The sequence below is a fragment of the Phyllobates terribilis genome, unplaced genomic scaffold (genome assembly GCF_046119375.1).
Source record: "Phyllobates terribilis strain yellow unplaced genomic scaffold, ASM4611937v1 Scaffold_4__5_contigs__length_816908805, whole genome shotgun sequence".
NCBI classification, from domain to species: domain Eukaryota; kingdom Metazoa; phylum Chordata; class Amphibia; order Anura; family Dendrobatidae; genus Phyllobates; species Phyllobates terribilis.
The window spans coordinates 113320910-113347898 of NW_027362764.1; the positions used below are offsets into that span (position 1 = coordinate 113320910).

Sequence of the window (26989 nt, forward strand, 5' to 3'; positions counted from 1 at the left end):
GCTGTTTGGTTGGCATTTACTGGCTACTAGTGTTGAGCATTCCGATACTGAAATATTGGGTATCGACCGATATTCGCGGTATCGGAGTTCCGATAGTTTTAGAATATCGAATACCGGAATCGGAAGTTCCCATAATGCCTGCGCTCTGCAGTGTCTCTGAAGGATGACAAGCTGGATGGCTAAGAATAATGTAGAATGTATTACATGAAAAGCCGGCAATTCAGCAGCGGCATACACCGGTACCCGACAATTTATAACAGAAAGAATAGAGCGTCACACATAGATTAGATACATAGAAACATGTCAGTCACATATATAAGAAGTACAGTGACAGTGTTGGTTACTGTACTTGTCATTTAGTGTTAAAGGATTTATTAAAAAAAAAAAATTGCCGTGGGGTTCCCCATAATTTTAGTCTCTAGCGGAGGTTAAGCAGACGGCTGGGGCAGATGTTTGAAGCCTGGGAAGGGAGTAATTGTTATGATCTGCTACAAGCACTAAGGAAAGAAAGGAGATCTGTCCCTACCATAGAACTAAGCTAGATCCCTACGATGTAACTGGGAACCTGATCCTGCGATCAGACCCGCTAAAGTCCTCGGCTAGTCTGTACGAAGACCTATAGATGCAAGGGAGGGATCCCTACAAGAACTAGGGACTGGCATAAAGTTGGACACCTCCTAGCAGAAATTGTAGCAGTAAAAGACAAACACACAACATAGAACATAAAGGTCCGAAGACCTAGCTAAACTGACTGAGAAAGGTAACTAAGCACCAGGCTAGCTTAAGAGTAGAAATTACAATGAAGTCCAGCAAGGCCAGGAGGGCGGAGCAGGACTAAATAGGCAAAAAAGGTCATGTGACCAGCAAGATAGTTTTTTTTTCTAACAGGAGAGTTCTAACAGTAATACCCACGGAGCTTCCCAGGCTACTAATATCAGCCCCCAGCTGAATACCTAGCCTTTACTAGCTATTAAAATGGGGGACCCCCAAAAAAATGACTTGGGGTCCCCCCTATTTTAATAGCTAGCAAAGGCTAGGCAGACAGCTGGGGGCTGATATCAATAGCCCAGGAAGAGTGCCATGAATATTGGCCCCCTCCCAGGCTAGAAACACCAGCAGTCAGCCACCCCAGATATGGCGCATCCATAGGATGCGCCAATTTTGGCACTTAGCCTCGCTCTTCCCACTGCCCTGTAGCAGTGGCAGGGGGTAATAGGGCTGGGGTTGATGTCAGCTTATAATGCCAGCTGACATCAAGCCCAGGTTAGTAATGGAGAGGCGTCTATAAGACACCCCCATTACTAACCCCATAGTCAAAGTTAAAAAAAAACACAAACACCCAGAATAAAGTCCTTTAATTGAAATAAACACACAATTCTTTATTGTTCTAAATTAAACCATACTTACCATCACGCCCATTCCAGCTGAAGCCAACGATCTCCTGCAATAAAAGAAAAATAATAAAGCAACCTCATCCTTACCTTTCCATGGTTCCCAGGACAGCTTCAGCTCTGCTACATTCACATGACAGGCTGGATCGCAGCAGAACGCTGCCATCCAGCTTGCCATGCCGCAGACACTGAGAAGCTCAGGCATGCTTGCGCTCCTCAGTGTCTGGCTGCGATGGCATAAAGATGAGCCGAGATCATGACCAATGAACTCCGCTCACCTCATGCACGTCACTGACAGCGTGGGAGAATTCTCCTGCGCATCCGGTGAGCATGAGAGAATTCTCCTGCGCTCACGGCAAGCTCAGGAGAATTTTCCCACGCTGTCAGTGACGTGCATGAGGTGAGCTGAGGTCATTGGACATGATCTCGGCTCATCTGGATACCGTCACAGCCAGACACTGAGGAGCGCAAGCATGCCTGAGCTTCTCAGTGTCTGCGGCATGGCAAGCAGGATGGCAGCTTTCAGCTGCTATCCAGCCTGTCATGTGAATGTAGCAGAGCTGGAGCCGTCCTGGGAACCATGGAAAGGTAAGGATGAGATTGGTTTATTATTTTACTTTTATTGCAGAAGATATTGGCTTCAGCTGGAATGGGCGTGATGGTAAGTATGGTTTATTTTAGAACATTAAAAAATTGTGTGTTTATTTCAATAAAAGGACTTTATTCTGGGTGTTGTGTTTTTTTAAATACTTTACTAGAAATTCATGGCGGTCATGTCTAATATAGGCGTGACCCCATGAATTTCGGGCTTAGGGCGAGCTGATAATGCCAAGCTGGCCCTAACCCCTTTATTATCCAGTGAGCCACCGCACCAGGGCCCTGGATGAGTTGGGTACAGCGCCAGAAGATGGCGCTTCTATGAACGCGCCATTTTCTGGGGTGGCTGCGGACTGCAATTTGCAGCGGGGGGGTGGGGGCCCAGAAAGCTTGGGTCTCCCTGCACTGCGGATTCCAGCCCCAGCTGCCTAGTTGTACCTGGCTGGACACAAAAATAGGGTGAAGCCCCACGTATTTTTTTTTTTTTTAATTATTTCATGAAATTCATGAAATAATTTAAAAAAAAAAAGGGCTTCCCTATATTGTTGTGTCCGGCCAGGTACAAATAGGCAGCTGGTGGTTGGGGGCAGCCAGTTCCTGGATGCTGTACCTGGCTGGACACAAAAATATGGCGAAGGCCACGTCAAATTTTTGCGAAAAATTAATTAAAAAATAATAAAAAAAGTAATAATTTAGGGACTGCATCTTTATTAACCCCTTACGTGGAGGGGTTAATAAAGATGCAGTCCCTAAATGTGTTTTTTTTTTTTAAAAAAAAAATTATTGAATTTTTCACCAAAAATTTGACGTGGCCTTCGCCCTATTTTTGTGTCCAGCCAGGTACAACTAGGCAGCTGGGGGCTGGAATCCGCAGCGCAGGGAGGCCCAAGCTTTCTGGGCCCCCCAACCCGCTGCAAATTGCTTTCTGCAGCCACCCCAGAAAATGGCGCGTTCATAGAAGCGCCATCTTCTGGCGCTGTACCCAACTCATCCAGGGCCCTGGTGCGGTGGCTCACTGGGTAATAAAGGGGTTAGGGCCAGCTTGGCATTATCAGCTCGCCCTGAGCCCGAAATTCATGGGGTCACGCCAATATTAGACATGACCGCCATGAATTTCTAGTAAAGTATTTAAAAAAAACACAACACCCAGAATAAAGTCCTTTAATTGAAATAAACACACAATTTTTTAATGTTCTAAATTAAACCATACTTACCGTCACGCCCATTCCAGCTGAAGCCAACGATCTCCTGCAATAAAAGTAAAATAATAAACCAATCTCATCCTTACCTTTCCATGGTTCCCAGGACCGCTCCAGCTCTGCTACATTCATATGACAGGCTGGATCGCAGCCGAAAGCTGCCATCCAGCTTGCCATGCCGCAGACACTGAGAAGCGCAGGCATGCTTCCGCTCCTCAGTGTCTGGCTGTGATGGCATCCAGATGAGCCGAGGTCATGTCCAATGATCTCGGCTCACCTCATGCACGTCACTGACAGCGTGGGAATATTCTCCTGCGCTTGCTATGAGCGCAGGAGAATTCTCTCATGCTCACGGGATGCGCAGGAGAATTCTCCCACGCTGTCAGTGACGTGCATGAGGTGAGCTGAGTTCATTGGACATGATCTCGGCTCATCTTTATGCCATCGCAGCCAGACACTGAGGAGCGCAAGCATGCCTGAGTTTCTCAGTGTCTGCGGCATGGCAAGCTGGATGGCAGCTTTCAGCTGGAATGGGCGTGATGGTAAGTATGGTTTAATTTAGAACAATAAAGAATTGTGTGTTTATTTCAATTAAAGGACTTTTATTCTGGGTGTTTGTGGTTTTTTTTAACTTTGACTATGGGGTTAGTAATGGGGGTGTCTTATAGACGCCTCTCCATTACTAACCTGGGCTTGATGTCAGCTGGCATTATAAGCTGACATCAACCCCAGCCCTATTACCCCACTGCCACCGCTACATGGCAGTGGGAAGACCGAGGCTAAGTGCCAAAATTGGCGCATCCTATGGATGCGCCATTTCTGGGGCGGCTGACGGCTGGTGTTTCTAGCCTGGGAGGGGGCCAATATTCATGGCACCCTTCCTGGGCTATTAATATCAGCCCCCAGCTGTCTGCCTAGCCTTTGCTAGGTATTAAAATAGGGGGAACCCCACGTCATTTTTTTTGGGGTCCCCCATTTTAATAGCTAGTAAAGGCTAGGTATTCAGCTGGGGGCTGATATTAGTAGCCTGGGAAGCTCCGTGGGTATTACCCGCTTCACAGGCTTCAAACATCTGCCCCAGCCATCTGCTTAACCTCCGCTAGAGACTAAAATTACGGGGAACCACACGCCAGTTTTGTTTTTTTTTTAAATAAATCCTTTATTTTAACACTAAATGACGACAAGTACAGTAATCAACACTATCACTGTACTTCTTATATATGTGACTGACATGTTTCTATCTATCTAATCTATGTGTGAAGCTCTATTCTTTCTGTTATAAATTGTCGGGTACCGGTGTATGCCGCCGCTGCTGAATTGCCGGCTTTTCATGTAATACATTCTACATTATTCTTAGTTGTTTTCCTTCATGTAGAATTAACCTACAAGGAAAGAAAGGGTTTATTTTCATTCCGATATTTGTGTCCCATTGACTTGCATTGGTTTCCAGTATCGGAATCGGCGATATCCGATATTTTTTGGGTATCGGTCCGATCCGATCCGATATTTCCTGATATCGGAAGGTATCGCTCAACATTACTGGCTACATTACAGGGGGACCCCAGAAAAAAATTGACGTGGGGTCCCCCTATAAAATCTAACCAGCAAAAGCTAAACTTGACAGCTGCGGGCTGATATTAATAGCCATGAAAGGGGCCATGGATACTAGCCCCCTCTGCAGCTATTAATATCACCCTCTCAGCAGTCCCAGAAGTGGTGCATCCATAAGATCTGGTGCTTAGCCTCGCTCTTCCCACTGCCCTGTAGCCGTGGCAGTGGGTAATGTGCTTGGGGTTCACGTCAGCCTTGTATTGGCGGCTGACATGAAGCCCAGGTTAGTAATGGAGGGCGTCTATAAGACACCCCCATTACTAACCGCGTAGTAAAATGGTCGTCGCTTTTTCAATAAAAACACGGCCAGAATAAAGTATTTTAATGAAATAAAAAACACAGGGTTTTAATTTTTTTATTTTTATTTATTTTTTTATTGCATGCCTCCACAAAGCCCTCGATCTCCTGAAAAAGAACGGAAAATAACAACAGTATCCCTCACCTGTGCGCCGTCAATGACGCAGTCCATGTAACGCCAAGTGTCCCATGACGATCCGGGTCAATTCTACAGCTGTGACATCAGAAATCACTGATGTCACAGCTGTAGAATACAGCACTGTATACTGACAGGGGTGTAACATCACCCCCTGTTAGTATACAGTATACAGGCTGCAGGAGGTCACTGGGGTGAGTTAGACACCGTGGGAACATTCTTGTGAATGTTCCCACTGTGAGCATCAGCTGATCAGTCATGAAACCAATCAGCTGATTACTGAAGTCAGCAATCAGCTGATGGTCACGTGACCATCAGCTCATTGCTGCCGGCTCTGATCACCTGATGGTCGCGTGACCATCAGGTGATCAGTGACGTCAACGCAGGTCCTGACAGTACACTGCGGTGCACAAGCCCGCGCCCTGCAGTGTACCGCTGGCTGCCGACAAGAGAGGATCGCCGCTGGGGACCAGGAGGACAACGGGGGCCATCAGACAGTTGAGTCTGAAGGTTTTTTCTTTTCTTTTTACTTTTTTTTTTTTTTATTTTTATTTTTTTTTTTTTTACTACCGCAGGCATGAGAGGAGTAGCAGTCTCCTCTCCCGACCCGGGTACCAACTGCAGCGCGATTCCGGCGCGACTTTGCGTCTATTGATTTTCATTGAAACGCAGCAAATCCGCATGTATAGATATTATACATGTGGGTTTGCTGCGATTCAGTGCAAGTCAATGAGTGCAAATTTGCAGCGGAATCACGCATGAATTGGTTATGCTGCCGTTTTTGCCGCAATGATAATCCGGAGTGGATATTTCCGCATCATGTGCACAGCACATGCGGATTATCATTGGTATACATGGCAGACCTATTACCAAGCGGTTTTAATGCGTTTCCGCGGCGAAAAAAAACGCAGTGGAAACGCATTAAAACCGCATCGTGTGCACTCTTATGCAGCCCCTTGTCATACTTCCTCATCTTTTTATTTTAACAGCTTTTGGTGAAGTCTTGCGCTTCACCATTCATAATTCTAAGTTGTGTGTCCTCAATGTCTCCATGCTCAAGCCGGACCTTTCTGCCCTAAAGTCTACCTACCCTTTCGGAGGTGTGCCTGCAAAGACCACCTGGTACCTATGCTATGATATACCTGCCCGTGGATTTCTCTTGTGTGTCTAACTTGACGCGTATTAATTTCCATGCTCTCCTTACTAGAGATCCCTGGGAAGCCTTGTGGCATCACAAGTCATCCATGCTCACCTGGTCTCAGTTCAGACTCCTCACTTTTCAATTTTTAGCAATAAAACAAACAATAGCCCCTGTCTGGAAAAAAAAATGTAAAAACCTCATCCCATTCCTGGAATTTTTAGCTTGTGTGTATAACTTTATGACCAATGAGTAAACTTACAAGTGTCCTTAAAGGGGCATTCCCATCTCCAAGATCCTATCCCAGTATGTAGTTTGTGTAACAATAATGATATTCGCAAATACCTCCAATTAGCAATCTAGTATAGTTCTTCTGATTCGCTATGTTGCTTACCTGATGCGCAAGGCATTGCAGTAGTTTAGGCATCCATGGTTATGGCCATTCATATAGTGACAGTTAGTTGTTAGTGGTCATAACCATGGATACCTAAGCTACAGCAATGTCCTGCGCATGGGTTAAGCAACATAGCAAATCAGAAGAACTGTACTACATTTCTAATTGGAGATATTTGCTAATATTATTATTATTACACTTACTACATATTGGAATGGGAGATTGGAGATGGAAATACCCCTTTTAATGCCGGAATGATGCTAAGTTCATCAAGGTCTGGGGGCTCGTGGATAACACGTGCACATCCACAATTGTCACATGCTGTTTTGTCTTTTGGCTAATTGTGTGACATACTACATCATGGAGCTATCAACCTCCATGATTGCTCCATATGGGATCCCTTTATTGTTTGTTCTGCTTCAACACTCATGTGTTGATGATAAATGCCTCGGTTTTCTCTGTATGCCCTGTAATAGGATTTTGTGTAAATTACTGTAGTAGTTTGCTAAATTTCTGTTTTGGGTATATAAATAAAGATAAATAAAAAAATGTGTGTATATATACACATATATATTTTTATAAAAAATAAAGGGAGCACTCAAATAACACATCCTAGATCTGAATGAATGAAATATTCTCATTGAATACTTTTGTTCTGTACAAAGATGAATGTGCTGACAACAAAATCACACACAAATCATCAATGGAAATCAAATTTATTAACCAATGGAGGCCTGGATTTGGAGTCACCCCCAAAATTAAAGTGGAAAAACACACTACAGGCTGATCCAGCTTTGATGTAATGTCCTTAAAACAAGACAAAATGAGGCTCAGTATTGTGTGTGGCCTCCACGTGCCTGTATGACCTCCCTACAATGCCTGGGCATGCTCCTGATGAGGTTGCGGATGGTCTCCTGTGGGATCTCCTCCCAGTCCTGGACTAAAGCATCCGCCAACTCCTGGACAGTCTGGTGTGCAACGTGACATTGGTGAACGGAGCGAGATATGATGTCCCAGATGTGCTCAATCGGATTCAGGTCTGGGGACCGGGCGGGCCAGTCCATAGCTTCAATGCCTTCATCTTGTAGGAACTGCTGACACACTCCAGCCACATGAGGTCTGGCATTGTCCTGCATTAGGAGGAACCCAGGACCAACCGCACCAGCATATGGTCTCACAAGGGGTTTGAGGATCTCATCTTGGTACCTTATGGCAGTCAGGCTACCTCTGGCGAGTACATGGAGGGCTGTGCGGCTCTCCAAAGAAATGCCACCCCACCCCATTACTGACCCACTGCCAAACCGGTCATGCTTAAGGATGTTGCAGGCAGCAGATCGCTCTCCATGGCATCTCCAGACTGTCACATCTGTCACATGTGCTCAGTGTGAACCTGCTTTCATCTGTGAAGAGCACAGGGTGCCAGTGGCGACTTTGCCAATCCTGGTGTTCTGTGGCAAATGCCAAGTGTCCTGCACGGTGTTGGGCTGTGAGCACAACCCCCATCTGTGGACGTCGGGCCCTCATACCACCCTCATGGAGTCGGTTTCTAACCGTTGGTGCAGACACATGCACTTATGTGGCCTGCTGGAGGTCATTTTGCAGGGCTCTGGCAGTGCTCCTCCTGTTCCTCCTTGCACAAAGGCGGAGGTAGCGGTCCTGCTGCTAGGTTGTTGCCCTCCTACGGCCCCCTCCACGTCTCCTGGTAGCGCCTCTGGACACTACGCTGACAGACACAGCAAACCTTCTTGCCACAGCTTGCATTGGTGTGCCATCCTGGATGAGCTGCACTACCTGAGCAACTTCTGTGGGTTGTAGAGTCCGTCTCATGCTACCACGATTGTGAAAGCCCAACCAACATTCAAAAGTGACCAAAACATCAGCCAGAAAGCATTGGTACTGAGATGTGGTCTGTGGTCCCCACCTGCAGAACCACTCCTTTATTGAGGGTGTCTTGATAATTGCCAATAATTCCCATCTATTGTCTATTCCATTTGCACAACAGCATGTGAAATTGATTGTCAATCAGTGTTGCTTCCTAAGTGGACAGTTTGATGTCACAGAAGTTTGATTTGCTTGGAGTTATATTCTATTGTTTAAGTGTTCCCTTTATTTTTTGAGCAGTGTGTATGTGTATGTATGTGTGTGTGTGTGTGTATGTATGTGTATATATATATATATATATATATATATATATATGTACAGTACAGACCAAAAGTTTGGACACACCTCACACATGTGGAATTATATACTTAACAAAAAAGTGTGAAACAAGTGAAAATATGTCTTATATTCTAGGTTCTTCAAAGTAGCCACCTTTTGCTTTGATGACTGCTTTGCACACTCTTGGCATTCTCTTGATGAGCTTCAAGAGGTAGTCACCGGAAATGGTCTTCCAACAATCTTGAAGGAGTTCCCAGAGATGCTTAGCACTTGTTGGCCCTTTTGCCTTCACTCTGCTGTCCAGCTCAGCCCAAACCATCTCGATTGGGTTCAGGTCTGGTGACTGTGGAGGCCAGGTCATCTGGCGTAGCACCCCATCACTCTCCTTCTTGGTCAAATAGCCCTTACACAGCCTGGAGGTGTGTTTGGGGTCATTGTCCTGTTGAAAAATAAATGATGGTCCAACTAAACACAAACCAGATGGAATAGCATGCCGCTGCAAGATGCTGTGACAGCCATGCTGGTTCAGTATGCCTTCAATTTTGAATAAATCCCCAACAGTGTCACCAGAAAAACACCCTCACACCTTCTCCTCCATGCTTCACGGTGGGAACCAGGCATGTAGAGTCTATCCGTTCACCTTTTCTGCGTCGCACAAAGACACGGTGGTTGGAACCAAAGTTCTCAAATTTGGACTCCTCAGACCAAAGCACAGATTTCCACTGGTCTAATGTCCATTCCTTGTGTTCTTTAGCCCAAACAAGTCTCTTCTGCTTGTTGCCTGTCCTTAGCAGTGGTTTCCTAGCAGCTATTTTACCATGAAGGCCTGCTGCACAAAGTCTCCTCTTAACAGTTGTTGAAGAGATGTGTCTGCTGCTAGAACTCTGTGTGCCATTGACCTGATCTCTAATCTGAGCTGCTGTTAACCTGCGATTTCTGAGGCTGGTGACTCTGATAAACTTATCCTCAGAAGCAGAGGTGACTCTTGGTCTTCCTTTCCTGGGGCGGTCCTCATGTGAGCCAGTTTCTTTGTAGCGCTTGATGGTTTTTGCAACTGCACTTGGGGACACATTCAATGTTTGCCCAATTTTTCTCACTGACTGTCCTTCATTTCTTAAAGTAATGATGGCCACTCGTTTTTCTTTACTTGGCTGCTTTTTTCTTGCCATAATACAAATTCTAACAGTCTATTCAGTAGGACTATCAGCTGTGTATCCAGCTGACTTCTGCACAACACAACTGATGGTCCCAACCCCATTTATAAGGCAAGAAATCCCACTTATTAAACCTGACAGGGCACACCTGTGAAGTGAAAACCATTTCCGGTGACTACCTCTTGAAGCTCATCAAGAGAATGCCAAGAGTGTGCAAAGCAGTCATCAAAGCAAAAGGTGGCTACTTTGAAGAACCTAGAATATGACATATTTTCAGTTGTTTCACACTTTTTTGTTAAGTATATAATTCCACATGTGTTAATTCATAGTTTTGATCCTTCAGTGTGAATGTACAATTTTCATAGTAATGAAAATACAGAAAAATCTTTAAATGAGAAGGTGTGTCCAAACTTTTGGTATATATACATTCACAGTGGGGAAAAAAAGTGTTTAGTCTGCCACCAATTGTGCGTGCGTGTATATGTGTGTGTGTGTATATATAATATAGATATACCTCTCTCTCGCTCTCTCTATATAGATATATATATATAGAGAGAGAGAGCTGTGAGGCTTCGATTTCTCAAACTAGAGACTCTAATGTACTTGTACTTGTCTTGTTGCTCAGTTGTGCAGCCGGGCCTCCCACTTTTCTTTCTACTCTGATTAGTTGTGTTTGTGCTCTCCTCTGAAGGGAGTAGTACACACCGTTGTAGGAAATCTTCAGTTTCTTGGCAATTTCTCACATGGAATAGCCTTCATTTCTAAGAACAAGAATAGACTGTCGAATTTCACTGTTCTCTTTTTCTGGCCATTTTGAGACAAACAAATGTAATGCTCCAGATTCTCCACTAGCTCAAAGGAAGGTCAATTTTATAGCTTATCAATATATATATTGAGATATAGAATATAATATTAGAATATAATATATTAGAAATAAATTATTGAAAAGGAAAATGTCCTTCTGCCTCATTCTAATGCCTTCTTCAGGCCAGCAGTGGAATACAATTGTCACCATGCACATGACAAACACTAGTGTGTAAATGAAGCTTTGGAAGATCCTCTCCCTAAATTAAGTGAAATAATGATTTTTGTTTACAATTTCAGGACTTTGGAATCTTGTTTCACTTTTCTCCAATCTGTGTCTCTTCGTGTTGATGCCATTTGCGTTCTTCTTTCTGGAATCTGAAGGCTTCGCCGGACTCAAAAAGGTAATTTTAATTTTTTTGTTGGTTGTAAAATGTCTGTTCTTTGGGTGTTTTTTTTTGTTTTTTTTGTCTCTACTTAAGGGCAATCAAAGGGCAAATTCAGACTGCATTTGCAACATTCATATGCTTTTAAAAACCTAAAGGGAATCTCAGTAGGATCAACCCTCCTAAGAAGTCTCTATGGACATGTAGGTTATAGGAAGCTGAATAAAATGATACCTTGATATCTGCCATCTGATGTCTTATTTCACAGAAATCCATATTATTCTTAATATGTAAATGAACTGTTAAGATCTCTGGGCCGGACACAGATCTCCTGAGACTCTGCATCCAGAGTTTATTATAAATGAAAGGAGTAGTTATCTGTGTAAGACATGTAGATCGGGAGAGCAGACTGTCAGTCATTACATGTCTCACACTTCTAGATGAGCCTTTTCAAATGTTTTATGTCAGAATTCTGGTGTGACATCTTTGACGAATCGGGACCATAGATTTTCTGAAAAATCTGTTAAGGTCAGTGCTCTCTGCCCTTGGGCAGGAGCTGCGCAAATTTTCTTATCCTCCGGGATCAGCCTCCGATTAGCCAGGCTGGCAAGTGACAAATAATAGCTGTCATCGACCCTAATACCATTACACCACTTGCCACTGCACCAGGGCAATCAGGATGAGCCGGGCAAAGCACCATCTCATGTGTTGCACCAATTCTGGGGTGCCTGCGGGCTTGTATTTTTAGGCTGGGAAGTGACCAATAACCAGTAACCAGGGCCCTTTCCTGCCTGATCATATAAGCCCCTTAGCTGTCTGCTTTATCTTGGCTGGTTATCAAAAATAGGGGGGACCCAACGTTGTTTTTTTTCTTTTTTTATTATTAATTTTCCTAGGTTAAATAAGGCTAAACACCCTTTAGCGCCACATGTAAGGCACTAAAGGGTGCAAGTTTATTATATGTAGGGGGTTTGTGAAATTATGTCTACAGGATATCCTATCGATCGATCTATCTGATTAGTAAACTAGCTTTAAATTAGATTAGAGAATTACAGTATGTAAAAAGATGATAAAAACACATAGCATACGGATGCTAGAGGAGAAAAATCGCATTGTACTTGCATAACACTCGTCCTACTTTTCTGGATCAACATTGGAGCAAATTTTTATTTTTTTTTTTATACGATGTTGTGAATCCAGCCTAATAGTAAGTTTGTCAGTTTTGATTTATTTCAACTTCTGCCTTAAATGAATGTTGCACTTTTATGACTACATTACATCCTGATTTTAGTACATTACATCCTGGTTTTCACACTTTTGGACGACATTGATGTGTGATTTTTGTATAGCACTGTAGGAGTCACTACGACACTGAAACATTGTTTTCCACAGCAATTTTTTTTTTTTTTTTGCAAATCATCATTTTATGTATTAATACTGGCTATTTTGTGTGCTTGTTTATGGCACTTTTATTTTGCTGTCACGCTTAGACATTCAAGATAAGCGATTCAATCCCTGTGAAAAATATGACTTTATTGTGCTCCAAGTTTATTAAACCAGTAAATTAGTGGTTTTCTGTACAATATTTCATTGAGTCATCTTTCCCTGACCTGCGCCGTAAGCATTTAATTTCTTCCTAACGTGCGCTGCTAATAACCTCTTGACTAATGGCCTTGATTATGAGCATTGGATTTGTGCCATACGACTGTACATAGCAAAACAGACCCAGCAAAATTCTCTGCTTAGTTTCTAATTAAGCGCGGGCATTAATGTAAATGGACATTTAGGCCTGGAGGGGTTGTCTGTGGGCTTTATTTTTCTGAAGGGGATTTTGTAAGCTCGCAGTGGCTGCTTTTTATAGTCTCTACCACCTTTTTATCCACTTTGTCTTTACAGTAACTATGAACCCTAGGAAGTGGTTGTAAAATCGAGGAATTATATTAGGAGATGTGGTAAATATCAGGGGCCCTTCAGACGCGGTGCGGTGCTGTCTGGCTATGTACGCTTTGTAAGGCCTTTCAGGTCTGCATCGATAAGTCTCTATTGTGCTCGTATTTAGGTTTAGGCTTTAGACTCTAGTATTATGACCCCCTTTATTCAGTAGTAATGAATGGCTCCAGCAATGCACAGCGTTCCTACAGTTGCACAATAAAGACCTGTAGATACTCCGTTTGGTACCTCTGCGAGGTATTTTTCTCCTAGAAGCAATGAGTTTTCAGAACCGCTGATTTCTTTCTGTGAGGCAAAACATTTTTTAAAAACAGGACGTGAAATGTTTTATCTCACAAAAAGAATCCGCTATGATCCCGTGCTGTCCTGTCTGTATACTCTTTTGCATTCTCTCTGCCCAGGAGCTGTGGTATGATCAGACCATCTTCCTGCACAGTCAGACACAGCCATTACACAGTACACAGCAGGGGCAGACACTGACATTACACAGTACACAGCAGGGACACATTTATAAGATTATCTCAGCACAGGAACATTTTATTTAAACATCCAATTGTGGAAATTATTATTATTCCAAGATCTATTGATTAAAATCAACTTTAAAATTAACTTTCTCTTTGTTAACCTTTTTGGAGATGTTATTTTTTTTCTTTCTTGTCACTTGCAGTCCCCCTTTTCCTTACAGTCACACAGAACAAGATAGGAAAACGTTCTATAATTCTCCTCAAAAGCTATTGCTGCTCCCTGAATCTCACTCCTAGGGTAACTTGCCTAAGATTCATAGACTTTAATATGATGCCTCAGCAAGTGTTTAAAGTGGTGACTTATTATTTTAGTCATTGGCAGTGAAAGGGATAAATGATGACGATGGTATCATGTTTTGTCAAAATGGTAAGAAGGAGAACAATCCTGCAGCTCTTGGAGACAGCGAGCAACAAAGTAACTATCCATCAGTAGGCTACAATGAAATGATTTGGCGAAGTGCATAATTGAAGATAAATGGGCTTCCATTTTGGGAAAACTTTTGATGATCTCTTGTTCCTATTTCTGTCTATAATGATGCTGGATTATGTGTTTTATTTTGCCGAATGTGTTTAAATTTTCCCATCAAAGCCTCATGCTTGTCCAAGAAATGCGGATTAAAGGGAATCTGTCACCAGGTTTTTCCCACTTAATATGAGAGCAGCATAACATAGGGGCATAGACCCTGATTCCACTGATGTGTCACTTACTGGGCTGCTTGCTGTAGGTTTGATTTGAATCCACTGGTTTATGAGCAGGAAATTATCACTAGAGGACAAGTAAACCTGCTGCCATGTAGTCCTCTACACTGTGTGCAGAATTATTAGGCAAGTTGTATTTTAGAGGATTATTTTTATTATTGATCAACAACTATGTTCTCAATCAACCCAAAAGACTCATAAATATCCGAGCTTAATATTTTTGGAAGTTGGAGTGTTTTTTTTTTTAGATTTGGCTATCTTAGGAGGATATCTGTTTGTGCAGGTAACTATTACTGTGCAGAATTATTAGGCAACTTAATAAAAACCAAATATAATCCCATCTCACTTGTTTATTTTCACCAGGTAAACCAATATCAGTGCACAAAATTTAGAAATAAACATTTCTGACATGCAAAAACAAAAAAAATAGGGATCAATACAGCCACCTTTCTTTATGATGACACTCAGCAGCCTTCCATCCATAGATTCTGTCAGTTGCTTGATCTGTTTTCGATCAACATTGCGTGCAGCAGCCACTACAGCCTCCCAGACACTGTTCCGAGAGGTGTACTGTTTTCCCTCCCTGTAGATCTCACATTTTATGATGGACCACAGGTTCTCTATGGGGTTCAGATCAGGTGAACAAGGGGGCCATGTCATTATTTTTTCTTCTTAAAGACCTTTACTGGACAGCCACGATGTGGAGTAGTTGGATGCATGTGATGGAACATTGTTCTGCATGAAAATCATGTTTTTCTTGAATGATACCAACTTCTTCCTGTACCACTGCTTAAAGAAGTTGTCTTCCAGAAACTGTCAGTAGGTCTGGGAGTTGAGCTTCACTCCATCCTCAACCCGAAAAGGTCCCACAAGTTCATCTTTGATGATACCAGCTCATACCAGTACCCCACCTCCACCTTGCTGGCGTCTGAGTCGGAGTGGAGCTCTCTGCCCTTTACTGATCCAGCCTCTGGCCCATCCATCTGGCCCATCAAGAGTCGCTCTCATTTCATCAGTCCATAAAACCTTTGAAAAATCAGTCTTAAGATATTTCTTGGCCCATTCTTGACTTTTTATCTTATGTTTCTTGTTCAAAGGTGGTCGTTTTTCAGCCTTCCTTACCTTGGCCATGTCCCTGAGTATCGCACACCTTGTGCTTTTTGATACTCCAGTAACGTTGCAGCTCTGAAATATGGCAAAACTGGTGGTGAATGGCATCTTGGCAGCTTCAAGCTTGATTTTCCTCAATTCATGGGCAGTTATTTTGCGCCTTTTTTGGCCAACACGCTTCTTGCGACCCTGTTGGCTTTTTGCCATGAAACGCTTGATTGTTCGGTGATTACGCTTCAAAAGTTTGGAAATTTCAAGACTGCTGCATCCCTCTGCAAGACATATGTCACAATTTTGGACTTTTCAGAGCCCGTCAAATCTCTCTTCTGACCCATTTTGCCAAAGGAAAGGAAGTTGCCTAATAATTAAGCACACCTTATATAGGGTGTTGATGTCATTAGTCAACACCCCTCCTCATTACAGAGATGCCCATCACCAGATTTACTTAATTGGTAGTTGGCTCTCAAGCCTATGCAGCTTGGAGTAGGACAACATGTATAAAAAGTATCATGTGATCAAAATACTCATTTGCCTAATAATTCTGCACACAGTGTATATTCCTGAGATCTGTATAACCCCGCCCCCACAAACTAATTGGCAGCTTTCTGCCTATGCACAGTGTACACAGAAAGCTGCCAGTGGTGTGGGCGGGGTTATACAGGGCTCAGCATTCAGAGGACTGAGAGATCTACAGCAATAACAATTATTTTATCAAAACTGCAGCAAGAAGCCCAGTAAGTGACACAACGCTCTCATATGGAGTATAAAAATCTTTGTGAGTAATTTATCCCACAACATTATCCAACATAAAATATGTACATTTATACGTTTAACATATCAGATGCATCGATGTGGCATTTGTTACTGACCTCTGTTTAATGTTCTGAATGTGTCTGGTAGTTCCAACGATATCACCGTCCACATCTAGTTGAGAGGTTGACGTGTAGCTGACCGCCCTGCTGTATACAAAAAGGAGTTCTGCACTTGTAGTTTTGGTCCAAGTAGTCTTTATTACGTGTTTCAGGTCCGTACTGAATTCTTTTCTCAAATAAAAGTAAAGCTACTACTTCAGTACTGTTGTTTTATTTGAGAGGGGGTTTAGTATGAACCTGAAACGCGTAATAAAGCACAACTACAAGTGTGGGACTCCTCTTTGTATACAGCAGCGCGGTCAGGTACCTGTCAACCTCTCAACTATACCTCAGCTTGTATGCAGAGGGAGGACGTCTTCTATTCAGATGTGACTGTTGCAGCTAAATTTATTACAGTCATTTATTGGTAAGCGTAAGCATCACTGTCACCCTCTACCCACTTATATCAAATACTGTTATCCCATGTGCGCTTGTCTCTTCTTTTCCACTGTCCCAGCACAGCTGTTTTGGGACTGTGGCTGCTGTCCCCTCATGTGTTCCTTCTGCACACATGTCAGTCTAGGGGTAGTTGCTGCACCGCTGAGTGCTGCACCGCTGAGTGCTGCACCGCTGAGTGCTGCACCGCTGAGTGCTGCACCGAGCTCTAAGTCTTCTAGAAGCGAATGGAAGTTACTGAAACAGCGAACCTCCTTTTCTGTAGTCCTCCCTTCTTGTGGCCATCACCATGAATGGGAATATGCTTTAAGGTTCAATATATTTTTATTATTTATATTGATGGTGTATAACAAATACATACAAACAGAATCATTTGAAATAAGAAAAAAGGCTGGAGGGATATCCTCCAAGCCTAATACAAATTTAAAATAACGGTATGTCTAGTGTTTATAATGAAACATTTGTTCACATTTATTGCATAAGACATTTTTCGGAACAAACCATAAATATTAAGTACAAAGAAAAGAAGTACCTTGAAATGAGACCTAGTTTGTAAGTTTACCTTGATTTGGCCAAGGAGATGAGAATGTTTTTAGATAACTTTTTCCATGACGCCCTCAGGCCGCTCTGTCTCTACGTGCATACAGTCCTGCTCATCGTTATTGGCACCCATGAAGATTAAATACATAATGTTGAATATCTCATTAAAAAAATTAATCAAATGAAACCGTTTTTTTTTTTTTGTATAGAGTACTTGTGTTAAATGTGTTTAAATACAAAAGAGCAAATGATAAGCAATAATTTAAAACCAAAAACAATGGGAGGGAAAAATAGAAAAACCTAAAGCTTGCGGTGACACTGGTATTACACGCTTTACATTAATTTAGTATGGAAATACATTTTGACTCGCCTTTGGTAAATCACAAGAGAGATTCACCTGTGATTGTCAGTGCCCCTGTGACATGAATTATTATTATTATAGCGCCATTTATTCCATGGCGCTTTACACATGAATTAGCCAATGAATTATGACCTCAGTGTTTTAAAAAGTCACATGGTAGGCCCTGTTCCTTTGTCACAATGGTGAAGACAAAGGAGCTTTCTGAGGACATCAGAACTGCTATTATTAGCAAACACAAGACTTCCAAAGGGTATAAAGCCATCTCCAAAGACCTTAGTATCCCAGTTTCAACAGTACGCAGGGTTATTAAGAAGTTTGCCAAGCATGGAACCATCAAGAACCTCTCTGGACATGGGGGAAAGTGGAAAATTGACAAGAGATGTCTTCTAAGCTTGGTTTGAATGGTGGAAAAAACACCACGTCAAACATCCAAAGACCTGAAGGCCAACCTGGAACAGTCTGGGGTTGGTTTCAACAAGTAGCTTATGCCTCACACTAAACCAAGCAGAGCTTAATGGGCAAAGGCCAAGGCAGAAACCATTGCTGAAGAAAAGACATAGAAAGGAACAACTGATCTTTGCCAAAGAGTACATTGACAAACCACAATCCTTCTGAGAAGATGTTCTGTGGACAGATGAAACAAAAATAGAGCTTTTTAGCAAAGCAACAGTTTGTTTACAGATGGAACAATGAAACTTATGAGGAAAAGAACACCTTACCAACAGTTAAGCATGGTGGAGGATCCATAATGCTGTGGGGTTGCTTTGCTGCATCTGGTACTGGAGGCCTTGACTGTATCACAGGTATGAAATCAGCATTATCAAGAGATTTTAGAGCGAACCCAGTGTAAGAAAATTTGGTTTGAGTCGAAGATCATGGGTCCTCCAGCGAGACAATGACCCAAAGCACACCTCCAAAAGTACACAGGAATGGTTGAAAAAGAAAAAATGACTGTTTTAAAATGGCCAGCAATGAGTCCTGACCTCAATCCCACTGAAAATCTTTGGGGTGAGCTGAAATCTGCCATTGGGAAAAAGAAATCTGCAAACATTAAAGAGCTTGAACAACCTGGAAAGGAAGAGTGGGAGAAAATTCCAGCTGAGAAGCGCAAGAAACTTATAGATGGCTACAAGAAACGTTTGGAGGCTGTCAGCAATGTCAAAGGGTGTGCAATCAAGTATTAATTAGGGGTGCCTTTATTGCTGCCCATGCTGTTTATTCTGTTTTTTTTCTTTTCTTTTGAAATTGCAACATGGAAATTGAAAACAATGTTTTATTGTTGTATTACTTTGGACCACTAATTAAAAAATCCTGAGGATATAACTTTGGTACATTTCCATTTATTTCTGAAGATATTGTACAGTCTATGAAAAAATGAAGGGGTGCCAATAATGGTGAGCAGCACGGTAGATATGAGCAGATCATGGCCTAGCCATGTTAGTATAAGGATACATATTATTTTCTGTAAACGAAGAATAAATCGATCTGAGACATTATCTAGTAATCCAAGATGACTTTGAATAAATGTAGCAGTCAGAAGAAGCATGGTGTTTTATTGACAATTTCATAGGAGAAAAGTATTCAAATTAACTTTTTGCAGAACAAAAGACAATGATCTTGCAAGTACCACCTGTGAGAAGTAGCTCTCTTATTGTTTTGTCACTTAGGTACTTGCAAGATGGTTTTCTTTAGATCTGCAGGAGACTTTATTTAGACAGTCAAGTGATGGTTGTATATTGTATGTGAGAGTTTTATTTTAAGTAGTATTTTTGCAACTCCTCTATCCTTTCAAGTGAATTTAAAGGGGTATGCCAATCACAAAATATTGATGACCTAGATAGATGATGGTCATCAGTATCACATTGGTAGTGGGTCTGATACCTTCCCAATTAGCTGAAATTAGATCTGACCACTGATCAGCAGTACTGGGCGGCAATGAATGGAGTTGCCATATTGTGTAGTTCTTCCATTGTGTTTACATCTGGCTGATAACATCTGATCGGTGGGGTTACCCGTTGTTGGACCCCTATAATCTGATATTGATGACCTATCCTATTGATAAACCATCAATGTCTTGTGACAGGGAAACCCTCATAAGGACAATATTGCATTCATAATCCTGCCCAAATTACAGCCTCAAATAGACTAGAAGTCTAAGCCCCCGAACTAAAAGTATTTTAAGGACCTATGATGTTGTTCGTTCAGGTTACCAGAATCGCGGTGTGGCGTCATTTTGCGTCCACAATACGGCTGTAGAAAGGCGCCCATATTTACGTTTTTGTCCAATTATGACCAGTGATTTAGAATACTTTAACAATGTGACATTGGATCCCGTTAATAACAGATGAAAGCTATTTTACTTATGTATTTTTATAGGTTTTATTTCAAAATATTATTTTTCTCTATTTTGCATATATTTTTTTTCCTTACTTAAAAATGATTGCTGAATACCGAGATGTCTGATTTCATGTGCTTCCAATAAAGATTCCACCTCGTCTCGTATGATTTATACCTTACAGCATGGCCTCTATACCCCACCGATCCGGTAAGGTGCCTCCGTCTTGGGTGTCATTTATTTATTTTATTTTTTCCTCTTTAATACTGCACATCATACCACAACTTGTTATATAAAATTGAACATGAGCGACAGAAACATCCTGACCAATTACCTAAATGATCCAGACATTCCCAAAATGTTCAGCGGGATTAAGAGGTTAACTTCTAAAACATCAAACAAGCGGACTGATAATAAAAAGCAAATAGGATAAAAAAAAATGTAAGGTAACTTCCTTGCTTAATTAATTAGGTGGGCCAGGTGGAAATCGAAGAGGTCGGGTCTCCAGTTTGCAAGGTCTATAAAGCTAAGTAACATGACAGCGCAATGGAGAAGAAAGCAAGATTTTTTTAATATGCTTCTATCCTGTGTCACAGTTTGAAATTGTCCTGGTTTTTGTCCCTTTTGGCAAACTTACATAAAAGTGACCCAGTACTGTATTTTATGGCCAGACGAGCCTTTATTTTCCAGCGCTTTAATTCGTGTCAGGCCTCCGCTTTAAAGAGTCGCAGCATTGGGTTTCGAAGCAAAGCCTGTTTCACTCAATTGATTTGCACTGAATTCTTTCATTTTTTTTTTTTTGCCACTGATCATCCATAAATTGTTGGAAATGAGTGATTAAGGAAGTGCTGCTAAATGTTACCAACACCATGCAGGTTCCCTCTATGACTTTTTGTGGGTGAGAGGAAATCGTACATTGCCCTAACAATAAGGAAGACCCCCGCTGGGGACCTTTCAGGAAAATTTCTCTTGCATACTGGTTTGATCATTGTGTTTTTCTTATTTTTTTTCACGGCTGCCGATATAAACCAGTCACCTAGCAAAGCGTAATTCCTCATATTTGTAAAGAATTTTTTTTGTTTGTTCCAGTTTTACTAATAATTCGCTTTGAATATGAAATATTTAACTATTGTAATTTTCTAGTCAAAGTGTCCCAGGAGAATTTCTTAAATTTTAAAGAAATAAATCTATCGCGCTAGGGTTGGTAGAATAATACAGGGAGGGAGGATAAGGTGGCGAAGGAAAGGGGAGTTGGGGATGTGTTTGGTATTTAACCACCAATATATGCTGAAGATATCAATAAAATGTACAGTAGTATTTTAATTTCAGAAATGAGAAAGTATAAATGTTGAAATAAGCAGGGGGTATACCCCGGAATAAATAAATTATAATGGATAATAAAAATAAAAAATTCAATGGTAAAATGACTTAATAGTCCTAATGAGTATAAAAATAGTCCAAAGTCAATGATGCCAAACTGATATCTCGTTGGCAAATGAAATGGAGTTTCTTGAGGAATCTAGTGGTTCTTGGTAAGACAAGTACCGATCCATATTAAAAAGTCAAGCCATTCAAGTTTCCCTTATAGGAGATGATGTTAAGGAACGCATACATAGGATAAGATAAAAAATCCCGTTACTATTGCGTGATAATAAATTTTGCTTACTTGAATTCGATGGTACAACTGGTGGGTAGGTAGATGCTAACTCCGCTTTAAGGCTTACCTACTTTTCCTTATTCCACGCCGGCGTCCTGATGTTGCCAGTGCAAACCGATGCTGACCATGGGGAAGCAGATGCGCGCACCAGCCGGAAGACGTCCACTCGCTTACTTGATGAACGCTTGCGTCTTGGAAGGAGGAAGTTGGCTTACCAGTGCCAGGGGCGCTCCGGATAGTAGTGTCCCTGGTTACGAACCTTGGCTGAATGGTGCGTGCTGGAGAGCGGGTGACGTCACACTGTACGGCAAGTCCAAAAGGCAGACCAACGCGTTTCGGGGAATCCGCAGTTCCCCTTTGTCAGGGTGTAAGTTACAGATGAACCAGGAGGCCCTTTATAGGCACATAGCTCCGCCCTTATTCCAGACCATTCAGTAGTTTTTCCCAAATTCTCCCAGATGGGTCAGCATCTTTTAGTAGTCAGTTATAAATGTGCAGATGTGCAGTTTGTTTATAGAAAAGGAATAACTATGTCCAATAAGCAGATGAATAGATGAGAACAAATATTGGTGGCCAGAGGTGAGCCTCCTCCTGTCAGCTCCTCACTGGGGGATATCCGAGCGCTCCTGCCTCTCCCCGGCCCTGTGCTGCTGACCTTCTGTATCCTGCTTAATGCTTACAGACTTGCAAATAATTCTTTCTTTGAGGTAAAGCATTTTTTAAAAGTAAGCAGGGAAATGCTTTCTCACAAAAAGAATCAGCTGTGATCCCCTGCTGTAATGTCTGTATATTCTTTTGCTTCCTCACCTGCCCAGGAGATGTGGTATGATCAGACCATGTTCCTACACGGTCAGTCAGGAACGCGGTCAGTGGGTGGATAAAATTGGGTACCGTATTTTTCGGACTATAAGACGCACCTAGGTTTTAGAGGAGGAAAATTAGAAAAAAAATGTAAGCAAAAAATGTGGTCATGATGCACTGTTTAGGGGGAGGGGGTCTACTTCTGACACTGTTATAGGGGTAATGCCCCCCTATTCTGTTAATATCCCTCATCCTGTTATACGTGGCCCTCACCCTTCCATCCTGGTATGCATGGCACCCCCTAATCCTCATCTTGGTATGCAAGGCACCCCTTGATCCTCATCCTGGTATGCATGACTCCCCTCATCCCTCATCCTGGTATGCATGGCACCCCTCACCCCGGTATGCATGGTCCCCCTCATCCCTCTTCCTGGTATGTATGGCACGCCTCATCCTGGTATGTATGGCAACCCTCATCCCTCATCCTGGTATGCATGGCACCCCTTATCCATCCTGCTGGTATGCATGGCACTCCAATCCCCCATCCTGGTATGCATAGTACTCAAATCCCCCATCCTGGTATGCAGGGCACCCCCTGATCCTCATCCTGGTATGCATGGCACCCCTCACCCCGGTATGCATGGCACCCCTCACCCCGGTATGCATGGCACCCCTCACCCCGGTATGCATTGCACCCCTCTTCCCTCTTCTTGGTATGTATAGCACCCTTCATCCCTCTTCTTGGTATGTATGGCACCCTTCATCCCTCTTCTTGGTATGTATGGCACCCTTCATCCCTCTTCCTGGTATGTATGGCAACCCTCTTCCTGGTATGCATGGCACCCTTCATTCCTCTTCCTGGTATGCTTAGCACCCTCTGAGCCCCATCACTCTGCACACAACAAAAATAAACAATTATACTCACCTCCTCTCTGCTCAAGCGCTGCGTCCCGCTCTGCTGCCGACACTGATGTCACTGTGTGAGCCGCATATGGTGTCCCTGCCATGCGCCCTCACACAGTGAAGTGCTGTGCCGGAATAGTCACTGCTCCCCACGCCGGGACTGTGTGCGTGGGGAGCAGTGACCATTCACTTCCCTTAATAGTGAGCACACTGTAGCCGCAGCGCGGCTCCTGCTGCGGCTCTGTGGTCTCGAGTGCCTGCTATTAAAGAGCATGAATATTCACTACAACCCATGGGAGTGGATTGTAGTGAATATTCATGGTCTTTAATAGCGGACACACATGACCGCTGAGCGCAGCAGGAGCCGCGCTGTGGATACAGAGTGCGCGCTATTAAGGAAAATGAATATTCACTGCTCCCCCCCCCCCCCATTGGCATTGGGAGCAGTGCATATTCATTTTCTTAAGCTGCGGGCACAGTGTAGGCTGCAGCAGGCATCCCCCACAACCACCACCACCCACACCTATAGTATACGTATATATTCGGACTAGAAGACGCACCCCCCACTTTCCTTCAAAATTTTGGAAGAAAAAAATGCGTCTCATAGTCTGAAAAATACAGTATGTAATACAAAGTACTATATCACACATTAGATTAGAATACGAAAAGTCATACAATGTGATTTTGTTTTTTATTTTTAGATTCTGTCTTTCACAGTTGAAGTGTACCTACGATAAAAATTACTGACCTCTACATTCTTTGTAGGTAGGAAAACTTGCAAAATTGGCAGAGTATCGAATACTGATTTTCCCCACTGTACATGTTTCTGAGATTGGAAAGAAACAATTCTCCATAAGAGAAGATTTAAAAAATGAGGATACGTCCATTCTTTGGTTTAGCTGACCATCCACATTAGATGGCCGTCGGCTGAACGATGCTTCAGCCAATCGTTCTGCTGATGGCCATCTGACTACTTTCCCGTACACCGGAATGCTCACTCAGCCAAGTGCTCCTGTGTTCTCTGAGAGAGCCCCCGACAGACACGTCAGCTGGCAGCTTATCTCCAGGAGGACCATGTGATCGGCAGTCTGAAATCAGACATGTCCAATCAGCATCTCTCCCAATGATCGGGTTTCCATACGCATTAGATAGTTGTTCGAACCTGTCGATATCGGCGGGTTCAACTGACCTCATCCTAATTTGTATTGGGGGGCTTATCTCCCCTTGCTACGAGTTTGCTTAACCAATCTGAAAAGGTAGATAAAATCAAGTGGAGACTCCTCCAGGTAATCTTATGGTGATGCTCTTAAGTAAACATTTCATAGGCATCGTCAGTAAAATTTTCTGGGAATTTAATGAAAAAGTCATTAATTTTCCATGGACTGGGAGTTTTGAGAAATGTTTACCAGTTCTGTAGTGATTTCTTTTACATTATATTACATCCCTTGCACCCATTCCATCAGATTACTATTTTTTTTTCCTTCTACAGACAAAAGATGTTTAATCAGTGACATCAAAGGCGATAGTTTGTTCCTTTCGTATTTTTGACATGAACTAACATTTCAGGAGTAAGAAATAAGGTCATTTTTCTCCTCCAGAACTCCCATCATTAAACAATCACCATCACTTAAAACATTTTTATTAGTTTTCACGTTGAGCTTCTGAGAATTCAGGGGCCCTTTCTACAGTGAGTCAGGTCATACAGCAATTATTTATTTTTTTTAATAGTTAAAAGCCATCACAGACAGCCATTATTATAGACAATTTTTATTACAATTTTTACCGTGAGGCCAATTTCAGACAAAACTTTTAGCTCTAGCTGTTAATGAAAATTTCATTCCTCTAGACTGTGGACTTTCCAGACTGCAGTGGTCTTTGGGCTTATACAACATGAACTAAGGCCTCATTCAGACGTCTGTGTCGTACTGGTGATTTTCACAGATAGAACATATACCTTCTATAGTCTTTTGTAGACCTCAAAAATTAAGGAGACGTGTTTTTTTTTTTTTTTTTTAACCACCATCTTGGATGAATAGTATCGGTGCAAGTCTCTGGGTCCGTGAATATTACGGATATCACACGGATGTGTACAGTCATTGTGCTCTCCATGATAAACGCATTTTTATTTTTTTTTGCGTATAGATGGACGTCTGAATGAGGCCTAAGGCTTGTTGTATTTTTTGAAGGTCTTCTGAGGGCTCATTCAGACGAGCATATTATGCCATACAGAAGTAAAAAAAAAAAAACAAACATACGGACCCAAAAATTCCTTTTTTTTTCTTTGATGAAAGACAAGTTAATTTATTATACTCTCACTTAAACTCTAGTTTACAGAAGGAATTTTCTAGGACTTAAAAATTGAAGGTCCGATATATATACTCACACTTTTTTTTTTTTTTTTTTTTTTTATAAATAAAGCACTGTTATAGAGCAAGGACTGCACAGGTTAATGTCTAATTTTGTTTTTCTTGACGTGAATTTCTCCATGCTTTGGAGTCCAGTTTGCAGTCTCACTAGATGATTGAAGGTCTTCCCCTTTATCGGTATGCATGCAAAGATATCAGTCAGTCACGGATTAGGACCGCCCACTGGACTAAGCATAGAAAAGGTTTAAAGGGAAGCTGTCTTGAAAGTCATGCTGCTTGAACCACACACAGCATGAAATACAGACTAGTTCCCTAGTCATAAACATCTGGGTTTTACTCTGAAACACTGCAGAGAACAAGACAAGGACAGGGATGAGTCCACTGGGCGTTTCCCTCCGGCTTCATTCTGTGCCCTTAGTCTTAATTGATTATTTTCTACCTATTTAGATTTAGCCAGACGCTTGAAAATCAAGTCAAGCGGGGAGAATCCACAAAAAGGTCAAAAAGATGTTGGGACTATGGCCATTAGCCAAGTCCCTAGAACTAGGGGCGCCCTAGTCTATCCTTGTCTCCCGGACTACTCCTGAAGGTGGAGACACTAGGTTCACGCGCCTTGCTATTCTTTTATATCAACCTTTTATCTGTTTCCTCCCCCACCCAGGGTAGTGGGAAGCTGAAGTGTATAGGAACACACGAACCAGACAAACAAGGGAAGAAGGACAGGGATAAATGAATATACCAACAATACAAAAATTCACACACCAAATAACAGAGTGGGACACGGAAGTTAAAGGAAGATAAACCAAATAGCAGAGGATCAGGATGTGCACACAGAAAAAACTCCAAGCAACAATCTCCTGACTAATCTCCAAAACGTCAACTCCAACCATGAACTACACCTCCAACTCCAGAACCAGGCAGTAAGAACTAACACTGAGAATCCCTAAGTGCCAGGAGTGGCCAACCCTGAACAGCTGAGACGATCCAGATAGGAAAGCTCCAGGAACTTAAACTGGAAAAGATTAACCTTTACATTGCTATCATGTCAAAAACCTGCCCTGTTTAATAAGATGGTGACATACTTCTAACCAGTGCAGGAGTTTGTGAAACCAGACACCGCGGTCTTCTGGCCCCTCTCTGTTGTGGTATCCTCGTGACAGAGAGTCCAA

At 42.4% G+C, this 26989-nt stretch overlaps 1 protein-coding gene across 2 annotated transcripts in view; it reads left to right on the forward strand.

Annotated features, from left to right (window-relative positions):
* Positions 1 to 26989, forward strand: part of LMBR1 (limb development membrane protein 1) — a 158712-nt gene that overhangs the window by 48589 nt on the left and 83134 nt on the right. For both annotated transcript variants that reach the window (XM_073677691.1, XM_073677692.1), the window contains exon 5: positions 11182 to 11285. In XM_073677691.1, coding sequence (XP_073533792.1) covers positions 11182 to 11285 — 104 coding nt within the window. The remainder of the gene's footprint in view (positions 1 to 11181; positions 11286 to 26989) is intronic.